The 21,293-nt window shown below is 42.3% G+C and overlaps 1 protein-coding gene across 1 annotated transcript in view; it reads right to left on the reverse strand.

The window, feature by feature from the left end:
• LOC121290546 (single-minded homolog 2-like) overlaps positions 1–21,293 on the reverse strand; it is a 99,016-nt gene that overhangs the window by 50,822 nt on the left and 26,901 nt on the right. Inside the window, exon 4 of the mRNA XM_041211054.1 lies at positions 3,376–3,484. Coding sequence (XP_041066988.1) covers positions 3,376–3,484 — 109 coding nt within the window. The remainder of the gene's footprint in view (positions 1–3,375; positions 3,485–21,293) is intronic.

The following is a 21,293-nucleotide window of genomic DNA, read 5'->3' on the forward strand; positions in this document are numbered from 1 at the left end:
GTTAATCAAAAATCTATCTGCCTTACAAGTATTCAAAGACTCTGCTTCCACTGCCTTTTGAAGAAGAGAGTTCCAAAGACTCACGACCCTCTGAGAAAAAATTTACCCTCATCTCTGTCTTAAATGAGTGACTGCTTATTTTTAAACCATGACCCCTAGTTCTATATTCTCCCATAAGAGGAAACATCCGCTCTGTCAAGATCCCTCAGGATCTTCAAGGTCTCAATCAGGTTGCCTCTTACTCTTCTAAATGGAACCACTTGCAGTTAAGGTAGACCAATCATTATTGTGGAAGAAATCTGACATCTCTCTTCAGGAATCAGCCAACAAGTGATAGGCTAGTTCATCTTGCTTTAGCTATCTTTTAACCAGCAGGATAGTTAGTACAGATTTATAAATGGCCAGTGACACTTGGCCAATCTTATGCAATTCTTCAAGGAAATAATAAGGAGGTTAGATAAATAATTTTATAATAATTGCTTGAATTGGAAATGAATGGTGAATTGTCTATATTGGGAGTTCTCTTAATTACTGTATATACCAAAGAGATAGATTGCTGATGAAATTGAATTGGAGTGCATTACAAAGTGTGACAAGTCTTGTGAAAGATTTCTCAAATCTATTAAACTAAAATCCCATTGTATGTTATATTTATACCAGAAATAAAATTTCGCCCATGTCAACTGCTATTAAATGTATCTGCAAAGTTGTTTGTACTTTTGAAAGAACATGTACAGGAATTAGAACTGTACTGGAAGTCAAAAGATAAAATGCTAGTAATACTCAGCAGGTCAGGCAGCTTCTGTGGAGAGAAAAACAGAGTTAATGTTTCAAGTTGATGCTTGCTCCTTCGAGTGGCCTGCACGTGACATAGTTTCCTGAATCTGTATTTAAAATTTTAATTGCATTATGGGAACAATTCTTATCCAATTATTATTAGAGAATGGATGAAGATACATAGCAATTATTTTTCAAGTTCCAGGTTTAGTTGTGGTTGCCATGCCATTTGACAAGAGACTGATGCATGACTTGGACAGAGAGCTGGGAAATGTGCAAAAGGGAAGGTATGTATTTTGTTGAACTATGGAAACATAAACTGCTGCAAATGCATGACAGATCATTTAAATGAGAAAAGACAGGTTAATATAGTAAATGGAACACTTCATTTGGGCTCTACTGGCAGCTGCTTTCTCCATTTTTTGCTTTCACTTCAATACGTATTTGTTTAAACTGAATGCTGATGATATAATGGAGGTACAGAGGCTGGCACTAGAAGGGGGTTGTCATCAGTAGACTTCAAAATCCCAACAAGCAGTATCAGTGGTTTTTATTTCAAGCTGTGTAAACCTCTCCTTGTAGGAATCAGTAACATGTCTAAATTAGTGCCCTTAAATGATGTCATCAGCATCCAAGGAAAAATACTCAGAAACAGACAAGAAAAGGATTAAAATAAAAGCAAAGTACTACAGATGCTGGAAATCTGAAATAAAAACAGAAAGTTCTGGAAAAACCCAGCAGGTCTGGCAGCATCTATGGAAAGAGAAACAGAATTAACAATCATTTCAAGACCATTATGACTCTTCTTCAGAAAAGGATTTAAGGTGATTATCAATTCCTAACATGTGTTAGTTCAAATATAAGTGAACATTACTTAAAAGCTGGTGGTTGACATACTTATTTTGTTCCTCTGGATATTGTTTCAAACAAAACGCTATGTGATTGCGATTTTCATTCCTATTGTCCTTCTTTCTGCCATATTAGCCCTCAGGTTTGCACTTCTTGGGAACATGGGAACCAGTAGACCATTCATCTCTTTGGGCCTGCTGCAACATTCAGTCAGACCATGGCTCATCTGCACCTCAACTCGCTCTATATTGATTGATACCTTTACCCAACAAAATTCTATCCATCTCAGTCTTGAAAGCTCCAATCATCTACATGCTTCTTGCCTTGGAGTTGTGACTCTTCTACATCCTTCTGGGTTAAAGAATTCTAGATTTCCAACTGGACTTTGTGTGGAAAGTATGCTTCCTGATCTTAAATGGCATAACTTGAATTATCCTGAAGAGCAGAATGCTCCTCAATGTGTCAGTTCCAGGGGATGAAATGTTTTCCCATTCGTGAACATCATTGTGAGTGTCAAGCACTCAGAAGTCAGGACAATTGCAGGTTGAGGCACAACTCCAACAATGTTTCTTGGTTTCTCTGACTTGCTTCCTTTTGGTTGATGATCACACGCAAAAACCAAATTAACAAAGTATTAGAGAAAAGAAGAAAGCTTTCAGGCTCATGCACACCACTCGCAGAAAGTAAAATGACCAATTTGGTGCCAACTGGTGCTAAGTCTTAGACCTCATAACACTGAATCAAGACTATTCCAAATGTTATTAACATACAGCTGTTGGGAGAAAGGAGGTCTCTGTCCAGATTGGGCTGGATTTGAACCTCGACCCCAGATTTGAAAGAACATTCTATCACTCTGACATGTGGTGTATGGATATGTCAGCCAAATTTTGCCTTGCCATGTTTGTTTTTAATTTGAAATCATTTTTCTCAGTTCATAAATGCCTGAAGTACAAAGACACATGATCTGTATATATCTGGGAAAGGAAAGATACGTATTTATATAATGACATATTGTGTCTTTCAGAAATTTCCAAAAACGTTTAATTAATTACTTAGTTATTTTGAAATACAATGGCTGTTATCTTTGGAAATACAGTGATCATTTGCCATACTGCAAACTCCTACAAACAGCAATGGTCAGTTAATCTGTGCTTGAGGAAAATTCCTGACCAGACCACAAGGAGAGGCCTCTGCTCTGTTTTGATAAGTACCACAAGATTTTGCATTTCTGTCTGAATCACCCTTTCTTTACTATTGCACTCAAAGGGCAACAAATCTAATAAAGCAGCAGTCACTAGGTATTATGCTGGAGCGTCTGCCTAGATCATAAGCTCAAGTCTTGAAGTAGGCTTGAAGTCACAACTCCAAGGCAGGAATGCTACTGATTGAACCAAGGTATTGTACTTTGACAAGTAAGACCTCCTGAAGGAAGGTGATAAACATTTTAGATGTTGTACTGTAAGAAGAGAGTCTGAAAGCCTGCTGAGTTTCAAGATGGTTGATCAAAGTTCAGCAAGCACCAGTTCCTGGTAAAATTTGAATACGGTAGTAAAAAGGAATACAGGTTTGTTAACCTCTGCTTCCATTGTTCCTACAAGCCTCTTTGATTTCTCTCTTGTAGCATTTACAAAAAGCCTTGATAAATTGGTTAGAATCACGTGGGCAGCTGAAAACTGTATGTGGAACCCTATCCTGTTTAGGCATTGATTTTAATTAAATGCAGTTTATAGAATGTCAATCAGTTGGTACCTTGCAGTAGATGAGGATGGAGAGGCTGGTGAGCTGTGAGGACAGCTGTCATCTCATCGTGATCAGAGGGATGAATATACTCATAAATGCTGTTCCCAGTTAGTTCCACCTGGTAATGAAAACATACCAGACCTTGTTAAATATGCTTATGTCAACACATTGATGTATCGACCACTCTACCTGCTTTGATTATAAAATAAAATTTGAAACTGAATTGATAAGCAGGTAAAATTGCAGAGGTCGCTTACCCACCCTGGAACCAGCCTGATATATACATGCTCAGTAGAGTAAGTGGCAAGGACACTCATCCAAAGTTGACAGGGTCCAGTTTAACATATGTTTCTTTGGGATCGGCTCTAATTTCTGTTTCAGTGAGAAGCTGCAGTGAGTTTCCTGTCAGGCTGTCCTAGTGGGGGAGGATCAGAGGCAGAAGGAGACCAAAAAGGTCAGTTTATTTTTTTAATATATTTTCCCTGTCGGAACAGGATTGCTGCTCCAGGCTCACTAGGAAAGATTAGTCCTCCCCTGTCATGTTCTTATTTTAACCTGTCCCTTGCCTAGGAGCACTGAAGCTGACAGTGGAATGTCAATTGCTGCAGCAGCAGAGATCAGTTAAATCAGCACCCAGAGGAAATGGAACCCCATAATCTTCCAGTCAGTTTCACAAAACATATTTATTCACTGGAGAAATTAAAATAAACTTTTTGATGAAGATTGGATGTATGTTGTGTTTCAAAATAACAATTTTTGCTACACTTTTTCTCCCATTGTCTAAAAGCGGGAGGTTACCATTTGAGTCAATACAATTACCTAGGTTTCTCTGTAATAAATGAAGAGCTTTGCTGCTATCAGGAGGATGGGAACATTAAAAGTATTCTTCAATTTTGCACACATTTCTTGTGATGATTCATCCTACATGGCACAAGCCTAAATTGCAAACTACTGCGGTGATGCATGCAGAGGTTCGGTTAACAGTCTCCCTGAATGTCTATTTCCTTCTATGGATGGATGTGTAATGATGGCCTCTGGATTGCTTCCTTTATGAATATGTTATTGTGGTCAGAAAGCACGTAAACTGTATTCAAGTGCCAACCTTTTCTGAGCATATAGATCATGGGGTTATATGATGAGTCCTGATACCTGCAGTGGTAACATCTTTACACCTGACATTTGAACAAATCCCACCGCCTGGTGAAGGACCTGCTCCTGGTCCAGATGCTGCTCCCCTTTCACAGGGAAAGTGATGAAGGTGTTGGCTCTTGCAAACCTGGTGTTTGTCACTTGCATAATAGTTATGTGCACTGCAGACTGTCTAATATGGTAGATATGCCTTTCAAGTTTGGAAGGATCTGGTGACATGAAAGCATCATGTCATGATAACATTTATTTCTGTGGGAACAGCCAAAATCTGGGCCAGATGTCTGCGAGTCAACTCGCAGAGGGTCGCACAACTTAGTGACAGTCTACCTTGTGAAGTAGAGCTGGTGAGACAGGTCTCAGCTGACATATCTAGGTAAAGAAAGAAATAACTCACATTTACATCGCAACTTCAATGATCCCAAGATGCCCAAGGGTGTTTAACAGCCATCTAAACACTTGTGAAGTTTAGTCATTTTTTGACATAAGAAATGCGGCAGTCAGTTTGTGCACAGCAAGATCCCGCAAACAGCAAAGGAATAATGACCAGATAATCCATTTTTGTGTTACTTCTTGAGGGCTAAATATTTCATAATACTGGGGAGAACCCCACTGCTCTTCTCCCAATTGTGCCATGGGATATTTTACATTAGGGGTGGAGGTGCAGAGTAGTATTACAGAGCTCCAGACTAATGCTCTGGAGACATGGACTCAAATTCCACCATGGTAGCAGTTGGAATTTGAATTCAATGAATAAATCTGGAATTAAAAGCTAGTCTCAATTATAGTGACCATGTTGCTTGTCATAAAAATTCATCTGGTTGACTAATGCCCTTTAGGGAAGGAAATCTGCCATCCTTACCTAGTCAGGCCTACGTGTGACTCCAGACCCACTGTTAACTGCCCTCTGAAATGGCCTAGCAAGCCACTCAGTTATATCAAACCGTTATAAAGCTTAAGAAAGGAATGAAACTGGATGGACCACCTGGACATAACAACCGACAACGGCAAACTCAGCTCTGTCGACCTTGCAAAGTCCTCCTTACTAACATCTGGGGGCTTATGCCAAAATTGGGAGAGCTGTCTCACAGACTAGCCAAGCAACAGCCTGACATAGTCATCCTCACGAAATCATACCTTACAGACAATGTCCCAGACATCACCATCACCATCCCTGGGTATGTCCTGTCCCACTGGCAGGACAGACTCCACCAGATGTGGAGGCACAGTAGCAGACAGTCAGGAGGGGGTGGCCATGGGAGTCCTCAACATTGACTCTGGACCCCATGAAGTCTCATGGCATCAGGTGAAACATGGACAAGGAAACTTGCTGCTGGTTACCACCTACAGCACCCACTTAGCTGATGAATCAGTAATCCTCCATGTTGAACACAACTTGGAAATAGCGCTGAGAGTGGCAAGGGCACAGAATGTACTCTGGTTGGGGACTTCAATATCCATCACCAAGTGTGGTATGATAGCACAACTACTTACCGAGCTGGCTGAGTCCTAAAGGCCAAAGCTGCTAGACTGGGTCTGTGACAGATGGTGTGGAAGCTAACAAGAGGAAAACACTTACTTGACCTTGTCCTCACCAATCTACCTGTCACAGATGCATCTGTCCATGACAGTATCAGTAGGAGTGACCAAGCACAATCTTTGTGGAAAAGAAGTCCCGTCTTCACATTGAGGGATACTCTCCATTGTGGTGCGTGGTACTGCCACTGTGCTAGGTGTAATAGATTTTGAACAGTTCTAGCAACTCAAAACTGGGCATCCATGAGGTGTTGTGGGTCATCAACAACAGCAGAATTATATATAACCACAATCTGTATCATGGTCCGGCATATCCCCCAGTCTACCATTACCATCAAGCCAGGGGATCAACCATGGTTTAGTGAACAGCGCAGGTGGGCATGCCAGGACTGCACCTGGCATACCTAAATATGAGGTGAAGCTACAACACAGGACTACTTGCATGCCAAACAGAGTTAAATGATGCCACAACCAATGGATCAGGTCTAAGTTCTGCAGTCCTGCCACATCCAGTCATTAATGGCGGTGGACAATTAAACAACTAACTGGTGGAGGAGGCTTCACAAATATTCCCACCCTCAATGATGGGGGAGCCGAGCACACCAGTGCAAAAGAGAAGGCTGAAGCATTTGCAACAATCTTCAGCCAGAATTGCCAGGTGAATGATGTACCTCAGCCTCCTCATGTCGTCCCCAGCAAAACAGATGTCAGGCTTCAGCCAATTCAATTCATTCCACATGATATCAAGAAACAGCTGAAGGTACTGAATATAGAAAAGGCGATGGGCGCTGACAATTTTCCAGCAATAGTACTAAGACTTGTGCTCCAGAAGTTGGTGTACCCCTAGCCAAGCTGTTCCAGTACAGCAACAACACTGGCATCTACCCTACAATGTGCAACTCTACCCAGATATTTCCTGTCCACAAAAAGCAGGATAAATCCAACCTGGCCAATTATTACCCCATCAGTCTACTCTTCATCATCAGAAGTGATGGAAAGTGCTGATGACAGTGCTATCAAGTGGCATTTACTCAGAAATAACCTGCTCACTGATGATCAGTTTGGGTTCAGCAAGGGCACCTCAGCTCCTGACCTCATTACAGCCTTGGTCCAAACATGGAGAAAAGAGCTGAACTCAAGAGGTGAGGTGAGAGTGACTGCCCTTGATATCAATGCAGGTTTTGACCAAGTGTGGCATCAAGGAACCCTAGCAAAACTGAAGTCAATGGGAATTAGGAGGAAAACTCTTCCCTGGTTGGAGTCATACCTAGAACAAATGAAGATGGTTTGTGGTTGTTGGAGGTCAATGATCTCGGTCCTAGGACATTACTGCAGGATTTCTTCAGGCTAGTGTCCTAGGCCCAACAATCTTCAGCTGCTCCATAATAAAGTCAGAAGTTGGGATTTTTGCTGATGATTGCACAATGTTCAGCACCATTCATGACTCTTCAGGTACTGAAGCAGTCCGTGTTCAAATGCAGCATGACCTCGACAACATTCAGGCATGGCAAGTTAGATTCATGCCATACAAGTGCCAGTCAGTGACCTTCTCCAATAGGGAAAATCCAACTCTCTTCCCTTGACCTTCAATGGCATTACTTTCACCTAATTCCCCACTATGAACATCCTGGGGGTTACTATTGACCAGAATCTGAACTGGACTGGCCATATAAATACTGTGGCTACAAGAACAGTTCAGAGACTGGGAATTCTGTAATGAGTAACCCACCTCCTGTCTCCCCAAAGCCTGTATACCATCTACAAGACAGAAGTCGGGAGTGTGATGGAATATACTCCACTTGCCTGGATGAGTACAGCTCCAACAACAATCAAGAAATTTGACACCATCCAGGAGAAAGCAGCCCACTTGATTGGTGCCCTATCCACCACCTTGGACATTCACTCTACCACCGACCTACAGTGGCAGCAGTGTAAGCCATCTACAAGATGTACTGCAGCAACTCGCCAAGGTTTCAACAGCACCTTCCAAACCTGCAATCTCTACAGCCTAGTAGGACAAGGGCAGCAGATACATGGGAACATCACCACCTGGAAGTTTCCCTCCAAGACATTCATCATCCTGACTTGGAACTATATCACAGTTCTTTCACTGTTGCTGGGTCAAAATCCTGGATTTCCCTTCCTAATAGCACTGTGGGTGTACCTACACCACATGGACTGCAGCAGTTCAAGAAGGCAGCTCACCACCACCTTCTCAAGGGTAATTAGAGATGGACAATAAATACTGGCCTAGCCAGCGATGCCCACATGCCATGAAAGAATATTTTAAAAATTGTCGGAGAGGGCAGATGGGGCTTCAGTTTAATATTAAATGGAAGCTATATGTGGAGTGGTCTGTAATTTCAGATCCTGGAGTAATAATCAGTGAGGAAATAACTCAAGTATCATTCATTGCAGCTGAACTTATCTTCCTTAGCTAAATCCTACAGTGCTTTGCAAAAGGCAAAATGCAGAAAAATATAATTGCAAATGCAACAAAAAATTTAAACTGCAAATTCTAAGGAGGAACCATGCTAGTCTTGAGGTAGGATTGTGAAATTAGGCCTACAATGTAATAGCTCAAACTACATTCTCCATTAATAGCTCCATTGGGAACACAGCCTTTCAGTGTTACTCCTGAAAATTTTGCACATAACATGTCTCACACGATGGGCACACTTAATATATATTAGTATTATACAGTAGGCTTAAAATATCCTGAGAGCTATTATCCACTTAGTTATATCATAAAGACAGCCTTAGTTAATTTGTTACCAAAAATCTCATCCATGTCTTTGCTACCTCCAAAGTTGACTTCCAGTGTTATCCAGGCTCACCCCCCACCACGCCCCCAATTCCTCTATAAACTTAGCTCATCCAAAATCCTGGCACCCACAATGATGCTGCACCAAATCCCACTCACTCATCTCTCCTGTTCTCACTGACTACATTAGCTTCCAGTCTTCTAACATCTCAAATTTAAAATACTTATCTTCATGTTTAAATCCCTTTCTGCTCTCACCCTTCCCTGTCTCTGTAACCTTCACCAACCTGATATCTCTGTGAGAATTCCACGTTCCTGCAATTCAGACTGCTGGTGCATCCATTATTTACTTTGTTCCAACATTGCTGGCTGTGCCTGGAGAAGCCTAGATCCTAAGCTAGGGAATGACCTCACTAAATTTCTCCTCTCCTCCTCCTTTAAAACCCATGTCTTTGACCAAACTTTTAGTGAACCTTCCTAATATCATCTTTAGTTCAGTTGACAGCCATTATTTGATTATGTTCTTATGAAAAGCCTTTGGACCCTTTTCTATGTTAAAGGTGCTATACAAATGTTAGCAGTTACGCTATAACTTTGCTGAATTTTGACTTCATCAAGGTGTAACTGTGGGAAATGGCTGTACTAAACAATGTGCCTCAACCCACAATATCAAAGGAACATTCTTACTACAGTAGAATATTTCTATTTCCCAAGAGTCATTGGCCAGAATCTTCGGGTCGGCAAGCGAAGGTGGGGCCTGCTCGCTGACATGTAAAACGATGCACGGTGACGTCATGCATGCGCCCCGATGTCACTGCGCGTCATTCAGATCCTGAGATCGGCAGGTGCTTACTGGAGTCGGCTGCGCGCCTGCTGAACTGTCAAAAGCCTATTAAGGCCATTTAAATAGTAATTAAACTAATTAACTGAACTGCCTGTCCAACCTTAAGGTTGGCGGGGGGCAGGCAAAGAGCCCAGGCGGCCTTCGCATTTATCATTGGCGGGATGAGGTTTCATGAAGGTTTTTAAAGTTTAATTAGAAATTCATTGACATGTCCCAACTCAAGTGACACTGTCACATGAGGGGACTTGTCTTAAACATTTTTTTTAACTTTATTAAACTTTTAAAAATCAAACTAATCTCCCTAAGGCAGCTCTTTGCCTCAGGGGGATTTCTGCGCTCTTTTGTGCACATGCGCGAGAGAGTGTAGGCTCCGACTCAGCCTCCTCCCCCCACCCGCACAGGGAGCACACAGCGTTTCTGGGTGCGTGTCACGCTGGGTGGGCCTTAATTGGCCCTCCCACGTAAAATGGCGGCGCGCAGACGGTCACTGGCGGCAATTAGCTACGCACCCGCCTGCGCCCACTCCCGTCCAACCCCCCATGATGGGGAGAAAATTCTACCTATGAGCGTGATTGCTTAAGCAATAAAGGTTTGGTACTCTGAGCGTACGTACATCATTGTAAGTAAAGCTTCTAAGTGTGCTCACTAAGTTGCTCCTGAAATGATGAAATAATGCCTGCTACGACACCGAGGGCAGGATTTTATGACACATGGGCGGGCGCGTGCCCGACCTGATCGGGTGTAAAATAATATGCGGTGGCGTCGGGCGAGCGCCCCAACGTCATTGCACACTTGCGCAATATTTCGGTCGGCAGGTGCGAGTGAGAGTTGGCAGCACACCCTCCGGCAACTAAGAGGCTTATTAAGGCCCTTAATCAATTAATTTAAACACATTGCTCGCTGCCTATCCAACCTTGCGGTTGGCAGGATGGTGAATCAGCCAGGCGGCCTTTTGATTTCTAAGCAAGCCTCATCCATGGGTGGAATGAGGTTTCCACAATTAAATAAAAAAATATATAAATTTTGGGACAGAATTTTTATTCTATTCATGTTACTGTGGGTGAGTCCCATGTTGGGACCTTTTTTTCAGATTCTAAAAATCTTTATTTTTGATTTTAAAATTGTTCAGCTCCCTGACACTTTTGCGCTTGCACTCCTCCCGTCTCCACGCCGGCTGCGCTGAGCTCTTCAGCGTGCCTTTCACGCCGGCTGGCCGTTAATTGGCCAGCCAGTGTGAAATCGCAGTCGGGGGCCAATCGTGGGTGGCGGACTGTTTCCCGGCCGCTCCCAGGCCCACCCACCGTGCCCGCCCAATGACCCGAAAATCCTGCCCCTAGAATTTTAATCTGCCAGCTAACAGATAGGGTTTATTTTGTTGCGATCTCTGTAGAGATCAACAACTTTTAAAAAATGATTCAAAATTCGAGTTAACATTTGAAAGAATAACCCTCAAGATTTCAGGTTTAAGTCCTTTACTGTAACAAATGATTAAAAACACCCTGAACTAAACACTACCTTTGTAGGCAACTTGTACATTAAATCACAGAATGGAATACCCCCAGCCAACTTTCTTATTCTTAGATCAACTGAAAAAACATTCTTCATGGGTATACTTTATAGTGTCCTTTACATGTATGTTCATATTTTTCAGAATCAATCCCAAGTGATTCTTAGCTTCCAAGGGTTTATTCCTGTTTTTTTCTTTTCTCAGCCTGGTAACTTGCAATCTCAGATCTGTCTTTCTACGGTGAGGTTTTCTTTTCCTGGTGAATCTCCAGCATCCCAAGCTAGGTGACTCTTCCAGCCTCATTTTAACTCCCCTTGAATTTGGTCTTTTCAATCTAAGCCTGAGCTTCCACCAGCATTCCTGTATAGCGAACCATAGACATATTTTTGTCCTCTTGCTGCTTTCTGTCTCCTGGATCCAAGCAGACTCAAAATTCTGTCTGAGATATTCAGTGATGTTCTAAGAAAGCCTGTAACCTAACTTTTACAATGGCTTTCTCGACATCCTTCTCCATAGCACTGTGAATCACTTGGGCCTTGTGTCCAGGTAGAAATGCTAATTAGCTATCCTTGAGAGCCCAATGTTCTTTCATCTTGGAACTAAATGGACAGTTTAATACACAACCATTTACAACACTTTTCTGGGACTTTGGAGACTCACAGTCTCCACTGGTTACAGAAAGGCTGCTGCCCTTGTCTCCAAGTACAAATACCTTGCTCCTTCTTCCCAGTAAAACAATATAAGTCTTTATTTGACTTTTAACAATTAAACCACCCAGGCTTACTGTCATGCAGACATCAGAACAAGCCACATGGCCATCTTCATTTTACCTTAAATTTAATGATACAGCCTAATAAACCTCATAATTGTAATAGTTTTGAAATAACAGTATGTTAAAGAGTTTGGCAAATTAATATAGTGAAAATGGTGACTCATAAGCAGCTTGCCACAATACAGAAAATTACTCACAGCAGAACATTGGACGCCTGGGATTAGTTTCTAATCATTGCTCAAATGCGTTGCTTTAGGGAATGTTGTCCAATTTTAAGAGGAAACGTCAATTTAAAACAGGTGAATCTGGATTGTGATTGAAACTCTCATAAGAATAATTATAATCATGAGCAATTTTTACAAAATTCAAATTTATTCCTGAAATGTAAGATATAACTCAATATCCTCTTCCAGATGAAGGAAATGTGTAAAGTGTTAAAAATGTTGAAGTGGCAGCATTTTGCAAACTTTTTTTCCCCAAAAAGAAGCTTTATAAGTTGCATTCCTTGATGCTAAGTTTTAGAAATATAACTATGTGATTGAGTGTGCTATTTATTACAAAGCATATACTGTTTGTACGGGGATGTACACTGTGCATCTCATTCTGCTGAAGTTTTCTGTGGCAATTGGGTAAAACATGCCTCCTTAGGCTTGGAGCTGACTCTATGGGCTGAATTTTGTCCTTAATGGGCGTGCGGGCCTGACCGACTCGGTGGCTGGTGGGCAGCTGATCGCCGCCGCTGAAATGGGCCCCGCCACCAATTTATGTGGGTGGGCCAATTAAGGCCTTTCTTGTGCGGGCAGGGGGTGGAGATTCCCCAACTGCGAGAGTGCGCTGTTTTGCGCATGCGTACGAAAGAGCGCACTCATCTCCCTGAGGCTAAGTGCTGCCTCAGGGTGATCGCTGAAAGGTGGTGAAAGTTCAAAACTAGAAAAATAAAAAAAATCATTAATATGTCCCCCTCATGTGAAAATGTCACATGAGATGGGACATGTTAGTGAAGTACACAAAAACTTTATTAAACTTTTTAAAATCCGAAATCAAACCTCATCCCGCCAGTGGATGAGGTTTGTTAAAAAAATCGCTTACCTGCCTGCCCATTTGGCCTGTGTGCTGAACTGAAGTTCGCATGGGCCCCTCAAAATCATTGACAATTGGTGACTTAATGGCCTTAACAAGGCCTTTAATTAATGGCGGGCGGGCGTTACACTGCTTTGCGCGCCCGCCGACCTAAACATCACGGTGCCGTGCACTGATGTTGGGACGCTAGCGCGACTTCAGCACGTGACATTTTAAATGCTGACATGTGGGTTCCGCCACCCGCACATCAGCAAGAAAATTCAGCCCTATTATGTTGCTGGTTCCTATTTGTCAACTCCAGATTGACCTGCCACCAACCTTGCTGTCACAGGAAAGGCCCATACACAGCAAACACAACAATTGTAGCCCTGCCGTTGCAGTGATCTAAATTATATATCCGTTTTCTGTTTAAATAATTAGGGAATTGATGCACAACTCCAGCCACTCCTGCCTTCTTCCTCCACCAAGACCTATTGGAAGTGATGGACACAGTAGTGAGCTTATTCCACTAGTGACAGCACCGTGCATTGCATGGGAAATAGTGTGACCACAGGTGATAGGAAACGTGAAGGCATATCCCATTCTACTCAGTCACGTTCAAAAAGCAGCCGCTGCAAATAGCACTTTGTGCAATTTTTAAAATATGTTTTATAAATGATCTTGAGATCATTTCCCTTGGCTCCAAATTCTCTATCTTACGCACTCTTTTTCCTTGTTGTATTCTCACCATAATTAAGTTAATATCCACCTTACTACTCCTGGTCCAATTCATTCTTTCCCTATACCTCATAACTGTGGCCCTCATTATCTACCTCAGTCTTCCTTTCCTACAACATATATCTTTATAACGCAAGCTTGCTGTCTCCGGATTACGCCACTTTTGGTGTTTTCTTCTTACCTGTCCTGGTTTTATTTCAAGCCTAGTGATGCTTTGCACAATGAGGTCATGCTAATAACCTAAATTTCTTAATAAAATAAATTAGGAACAAGAGTAGACCATTCAGCCCCTTGAGCCTGTTCTGCTGTTTAACTAGCTCATGGCTGATCTGTACCTCAACTCCATTTACCTGCCTTTGCTTCATAATCCCTTAATGCTGTCACAATTCCTGTAGTACAGACTGATAATTTTTAAAAAGAAATTCAAACTCCCAGTTCTAACTGAAAGAATGACATGTCAAGATTTCACATTTTAAGATCTGTTATGGTGCACAGTTATGATATTACAGATTTTTAGAAAAACTGTTCTGAAGGTCACAATAAAAAAAAAACCTTGAACTAAGCTTAATGACTGTTCCCAAAATGGCTTCAGGATACCAGTCAGAAGTGTGGATTTCAATCATCTTTCTCTTACCTCCCCCAAGAACCATACCCTAAAAAAGGCATTGGCAACCATGGACTTCCATTATATTGGTCTATGATTATACTTGGCAAAGCACTGCAATGATTTGCTATTGCCTTCTGCAGTATGGCTGACCAGGAAACTTCTTTTCTCAGATAATCAACCTGTTTGGCCACATTATAAAGGCACATTGCATGAGCACCAAGTCCAGAAGTAGGACTTGAACCCAGAGCTTCTAGCCCAGACACAAGGGTCCTACCACTGTACCACCAGACAAATGCACTTAATATTTGATGTGTTCCAAAAGAGTAAACAGAAACTCATTAACTTGATGACATTGCTCCAAACACAAAGACACTAACTGATACGCCACTGTAAGATGTGAATAACCTTGACCCTTTTAATCACTGAAGGAGGTAAGGAGACTTTGGATAACTATAAGAATTACCACAGGTCGCATGATAGCATATCAGGCCTGCACCGAGTATGGACTAATTTTAATTTACATTCATAAGTTTCATTTTATCTTAATTTTAACCAATATTTGTGCGTGTATGTGTTAGCAACTTTATCTTTTCTTAGGTAACTTCCACAGCAATAATGAAATAAACTAGAGATAAAAACATAAAACTGCGGATGCTGGAAATCTTAAACAAAAATAGAAATACTTGAAAAAACTCAGCAGGTCTGGCAGCATCAGCAGAGAAGAGCAAAGTTGACATTTCGAGTCCTCATGACCCTTCAACAGAACTGTTTTTGTTTTTATCTCTGTGAAATAAACTAACCTTTTCCTTTTTAAGTAAAAAGGTTTTGATGCTGCGTTATTTTAAGTTGATTCCTTCTCTCCATGGATAAAAAATACAAACACATTGTTCATGGGTGACTGGGGAAACATCTTTTAAAGTGTCTGTGACAGATGTTTACTGTAACAAAAAACTAAAAATACTAATAACTAATTCAACCTTTGTAGACAACTTATACTTTAAATCACAGAACAGAATGTTCTCATTTTACACTTTCCACACATCACACACTCCATGGAATTACAGTCCATACATCAACCAGCTGACAGTTGCTCCCAGCTTCCAATGGGTTTGCATTTCCCCATTTTGCTGAGTAGTATCTTCGAGTGAACACCTGCAGGTGCTTCCTGTAGTTTTTGGAGAGTTTCCTAAATCTATAACTAGTAAAGCCTGACCTGATGATTCTTCCCCTCTGGTCATGCCAGGTTGAATCTCCCAGAACCCTTAGATGGCTGTAGGATGCATCTCTTTGACTAGAGACTGTCTCCCTGCCACATCTGACTGTGATAGTTTAGAAAGCCAAGCAACCTCTTCTCTCTGCTGACCACACAAAACTGCTGTCTCTGATATTCATTGATTTGTAGGTAAGGCTGTAACCTGATCTCAAAATTGGCTTCCCCTCTACACTCTTCCCCATGGCAAGGTAAACCCATTGCATCCAGGTAGAAATGCTGATTAGTCATTCTTGACTTCAACTCTCTTTGATCTTAGAAGTAAATAGACAGTTTGCAGCACAACTATTCACAACCTGAAACTTTCAACACTTTTCAGGGACTTTGGGATTCTCAGTCTCCATGATTATCAGACAGCATAAGTACCTTGCACCTCCTTTCAAACAAAACAACCTAAGCCTTTATCTCTTGATCTTTTCATTGAGAACTGTCGGCGTCACATTAGTCATCTCAATTTCTCTGCTCCTCTCACCCATTCTAATCTGTCTCTCTCTGAACTTACTGCACTCCGTTCTCTCAGGTCCAATCCCAATATTGTCATCAAACCTGCTGATAAGGGTGGTGCTGTTGTTGTCTGGTGCACTGACCTCTACCTCGCGGAGGCTGAGCGTCAACTCACAGACACTTCCTCCTACCTCTCCCTGGACCATGACCCCACCACTGAACATCAAGCCATTGTTTCCAGGACTGTCACTGACCTCATCTCCTCTGGAGATCTTCCTCCCAAAGCTCTCAACCTGATAGTCGCCCAACCTCGGACGGCCTGCTTCTACCTCCTACCCAAAATCCACAAACAGAACTGTCCCAGTAGACCAATCGTGCCAGCCTGTTCCTGCCCCACGGAACTCATTTCTCATTATATTGACTCCCTTCTCTCTCCCCTTGTCCAATCCCTTCCCATCTACATCCTTGATTCCTCTGAAACCTTACATCACATCAACAATTTCCTGTTCCCTGGCCCCAACTGCTTCCTCTTCACCATGGACGTCCAATCCCTCTACACCTCCATCCCCCACCAGGATGGTCTGAGGGCCTTTAGCTTCTTCCTCGAACAGAGGCCCAAACAATCCCCATCCACCACTAGTCTCCTCCGTCTGGCTGAACTTGTTCTCACGCTGAACAATTTCTCCTTTAACTCCTCTCACTTCCTCCAAATAAAAGGTGAGGCTATGGGTACCCGCATGGGCCCCAGCTATGCCTGTCTCTTTATGGGGTATGTGGAACATTCCTTGTTCTAGTCCTACTGCGGTCCCCTGCAACAACTCTTTTTCTGGTACATCGATGATTACTTCGGTGCTGCTTCATGCTCTTGTTGGGACTTGGAAAAATTTATTAATTTTGCTTCCAATCTCCACTCTTCCATCATTTTCACATGGTCCATCTCTGACACTTCCCTTCCCTTCCTTGACCTCTCTGTCTCAATTTCTGGTGATAGACTGTGCACCAATATCCATTACAAGCCTACTGACTTCCACAGCTACCTCGACTACAGCTCCTCACACCCCGCTTCCTGTAAGGACTCCAACCCATTCTCTCAGTTCCTTCACCTCCATCGCATCTGTTCTGATGATGCTACCTTCAAAAATATTTCCTCTGACATGTCCTCCTTCTTCCTTAACCGAGGTTTTCTACCCACGGTCGTTGACTGGGCCCTCAACTGTGTCTGGCCCATCTCCCACGCATCCACCCTCACGCCTTCTCCTCCCTTCCAGAAACATGATAGGGTCCCCCTTGTCCTCACTTATCACCCCACCAACCTCCGCATTCAAAGGATCGTCCTCCGCCATTTCCGCCAACTCCAGCATGATGCCACCACCAAACACATCTTCCCTTCACCCCCCCCCATCGGCATTCCGTAGGGATCATTCCCTCCGGGACACCCTGGTCCACTCCTCCATCACCCCCTACTCCTCAACCCCTACCTATGGCACTCCCCATGCCCACACAAAAGATGCAACACCTGCCCCTTCACTTCCTCTCTCCTCACCGTCCAAGGGCCCAAACACTCCTTTTAAGTGAAGCAGCATTTCACTTGCATTTCCCTCAACTTAGTCTACTGCATTCGTTGCTCCCAATGCGGTCTCCTCTACATTGGGGAGACCAAACGTAAACTGGACGACCGCTTTGCAGAATACCTGCAGTCTGTCCGCAAGTAAGACCCAAACCTCCCTGTCACTTACCATTTTAACACTCCACCCTGCTATCTTGCCCACAAGTCTGTCCTTGGCTTGCTGCATTGTTCCAGGGAAGCTCAACGCAAACTGGAGGAACAGCAAATCATCTTCCGATTAGGCACTTTACAGCCTTTTGGACTGAATATTGAATTCAACAACTTTAGATCTTGAACTCCCTCCTCCATCCCCACCCCCTTTCTGTTTCTTCCCCCTTTCTTTTGTTTTTTCCAATAATTTATATAGATTTTTTTCCCCACCTATTTCCAGTATTTTTAAATCTTGTATGCCCTGCTAGTCTTTCCACCTCACCCCCACTAGAGCTGTACCTTGAATGCCCTGCCATCCATTCTTAATTAGCACATTCGTTTAGATAATATCACCACCTTCAACACCTCTTTGTTCCTTTGTCTGTGACATCTTTTGATTATCTGCTCCTATCACTGCTTGCTTGTCCCTACAACCACACCACCCCCCCACCTTAAACCAGCTTATATTTCACCCCTCTCCTAATATTCACTCAGTTCTGTTGAAGGGTCATGAGGACTTGAAATGTCAACTCTTTCCTTCTCTGCCGATGCTGCCAGACCTGCTGAGTTTTCCCAGGTAATTCTGTTTTTGTTTTGGATTTCTGGCATCCACAGTTTTTTTGTTTTTAGGTTTGTTGAAGGGTCATGAGGACTCAAAACGTCAACTGTGCTTTTCTCCGCCGATGCTGCCAGACCTGCTGAGTTTTTCCAGGTAATTCTGTTTTTGTTTTGGATTTCCAGCATCCGCAATCTGTGCACACTGTCCTCATAAACTAAGGTCCCAGTATTATTCTGGTGAACCTAGGCTGTATCCTCCCCAAGTTCCTCCCTGAGCTGCAGTATACAAAATTGAATGCAGTTCTCTGGATGGGGTCTCACCAGAGCTCTGTGCAGCTGTAACATGATCTCCATTCTTTTTTGTATTCCAGCTCTTTGGAGAGAAGGATAAACATTCCATCAACCTTGCAAATTATTTTTGTACCTGTTTGCTACTGTACTTTTGCACTTGGACCAGTAAATCTTTCTGTTCATCCATAGTTCCTGACTTCTTACCATTTAGAAATGTGTTGATCTACTCTTGGATTCAAAGTAGATGACCTCACACTTTCCTACTTTGAACACTGTTTACTACAGTGTTTCCCACTCACTTAATCTATCAATATTCCATTGCAACTTTCTGCTCCAATCTACATTATTTACTGTGCCACCTAACTTAATGTCATCAACAAGCTTAGATTTCACTTAGTTCTGTTGAAGGGTCATGAGGACTCAAAATGTCAGCTGTGTTCTTCTCCACCGATGCTGCCAGACCTGCTGAGTTTTTCCAGGTAATTCTGTTTTTGTTTTGGATTTCCAGCATCCGCAGTTTTTTGTTTTTAACCTAAGCCTTTGATGTCTAACAATCAAATCACTCAGGCTTGCTGTCAGGCAGACTGCAGAACAGGTCACATGATGCCATTCATTTTACCTTAAATTTAAAGACATAGTCCCAAACCATAACAATCTTAGAAAGCTCATAATTGTAACAATGGCCTCACTTAACAAGGGTCTCTCTATCTCAGTCTTGAAAGCTCCAGTTGTCTGAGCATCCACAGCATCTTGAGGAAAAGTTCCAGATGTCCAGTTCCAGACTAACCTGGGTGTGGAAATTTCTTCCTGATTAGTTTTCTCTTCTGAGAGGGTGAGCTCCATTTTAATATTTCTTCTTGATTCTCACATCAGAGGAGATAGTTTCTCAGCATCTAGGTTATCAAATCCCTTTTCACATTTTAAACATCTGGGTCAGATTGCCTTAATTTTCTATACTCAATGGAACACAAGGCAAACTCATGATTCATGAGGCATCTCATAACTTAACCCTCTAAGCCCCAGTAGCATCCTGGCCAATCTGCCCTGGACCTCCTCCAAGGCCAGTATATCCTTCTGAGGTGCACTACCCAAAATTGAATGTAGTTCGCCAGATGGGGCCTCACCAAGGCTGCATACCACTTTTGTTTTGTCTGATGACGGGTGCTAAAAAGTTCAGTATTACTAGTCAAATTAATAACGACTAAATGATTTTAATGGGAAATAGGAATGTTAAAAATAATGTCCTGTGCCTTCATTTAAATTTATATTGGAACATGTCATCAAAATGTAAATGATAAAGAGGCACATTACATTATACCAGAGGGCCAGGTTATTTGAATGAAGGAAACTGCAAGTCTTGACCGTCTGGCTGGAGACGGTAAGATTTCTCCCAGACAGAGGGGCTGAGAAAGGGTTGGGTTTAGAACTAAAACCCGCAGATCACATTAACATGTGAAAAGTAGAGGAACACTTTGATCCTTCATTTCAAAATCTGAGGGTCAAAATAAAGATTGGACAGGTCGCGGCTTAGCACCTAGTGTACAAATTGTTTTGTTCAGCGGGTCAACCGATCAGATTAGGAACCAATTTTTTTTAAGCAACACACAAAAAATGAGGAGGAGAAAAAAGCGAGGAGAACTGCTGAGAGAGAGAAAAAAAAACCCGAAAAATACTTCACAAACTACAGTGTACGATTGTAGGATTTTGCCTCATTCGATTAATCCCGCAACATTCCCATTGTAAAATATCACGGCACGGTTTTAGTATGTAAACGGGCAGCAGAGATTAGTGGTGAGTGAGCAGTACATCTGGTGAAAAGCTGCGCATACTTGAGTTAAATCTGCACCAGTGTAGCATTCAATGAGTCGCAGAAATTTGGGGGACCCGAAGGCTCACAATTTGCTCTTGTTTAAGTTCTCAGAAAATGAAAGATGTGTGTTTGCAAGACATCGCCCTTCGGCACTTATTTTAGATACAAGCTTTACAACTCAATTAGTCAACTCATGCCGTGTGTAACCAGCACTCCTAAGTCTCAGTGAATACTCTGGAGCACATTCTTTAACTGTTTAATATTAAATACCATGTTTACTTCCTGTTTCCCAAAAGGTAGATAGTGAAATAAAGGCAGCAAATGCAGGCTAAAGGTGTCATTTGCACTCGAAAGAGGGAGAAACCGTTAAAGTTTGACTTCTTTAAACGACAAACTTTAATCGGTGTTTCTGACTAGATATGACTATTACCCAAATTGTGGTGATTCTAATTATTTCTCTCTCACACACACGCACACGTTCCTCGATTTAACAAGAACGACAGCTTGCATTTATGTAGCGCCTTTGACCTAGTGAAGGATATTTCACCGGCTTCAACGGAACGTTATCAAACAAAATACGACCTATTCACAGAAGATGATATTGGGACAGAGACCAAAAGCTTGGCCAAACGAGTAAGTTTTAAGAAGGTCTTAAAGGAGAGAGAGAGTTAGAGAGGGGGCCAAGTTTAGGGAGGGAATTGCAGAGTTAGTTCTCTTTTGTCATTTTCCTCTATTTGTCCCTTTTTTTTTACTCTGTCACAACAAAACAAAAACACCTAAAGAGTGACTCCAGCTCCATAACCTGACTTGTAACCATTTAATAAT

Source organism: Carcharodon carcharias, chromosome 18 (assembly GCF_017639515.1).
Source record: "Carcharodon carcharias isolate sCarCar2 chromosome 18, sCarCar2.pri, whole genome shotgun sequence".
Taxonomy (NCBI): Eukaryota; Metazoa; Chordata; class Chondrichthyes; order Lamniformes; family Lamnidae; genus Carcharodon; species Carcharodon carcharias.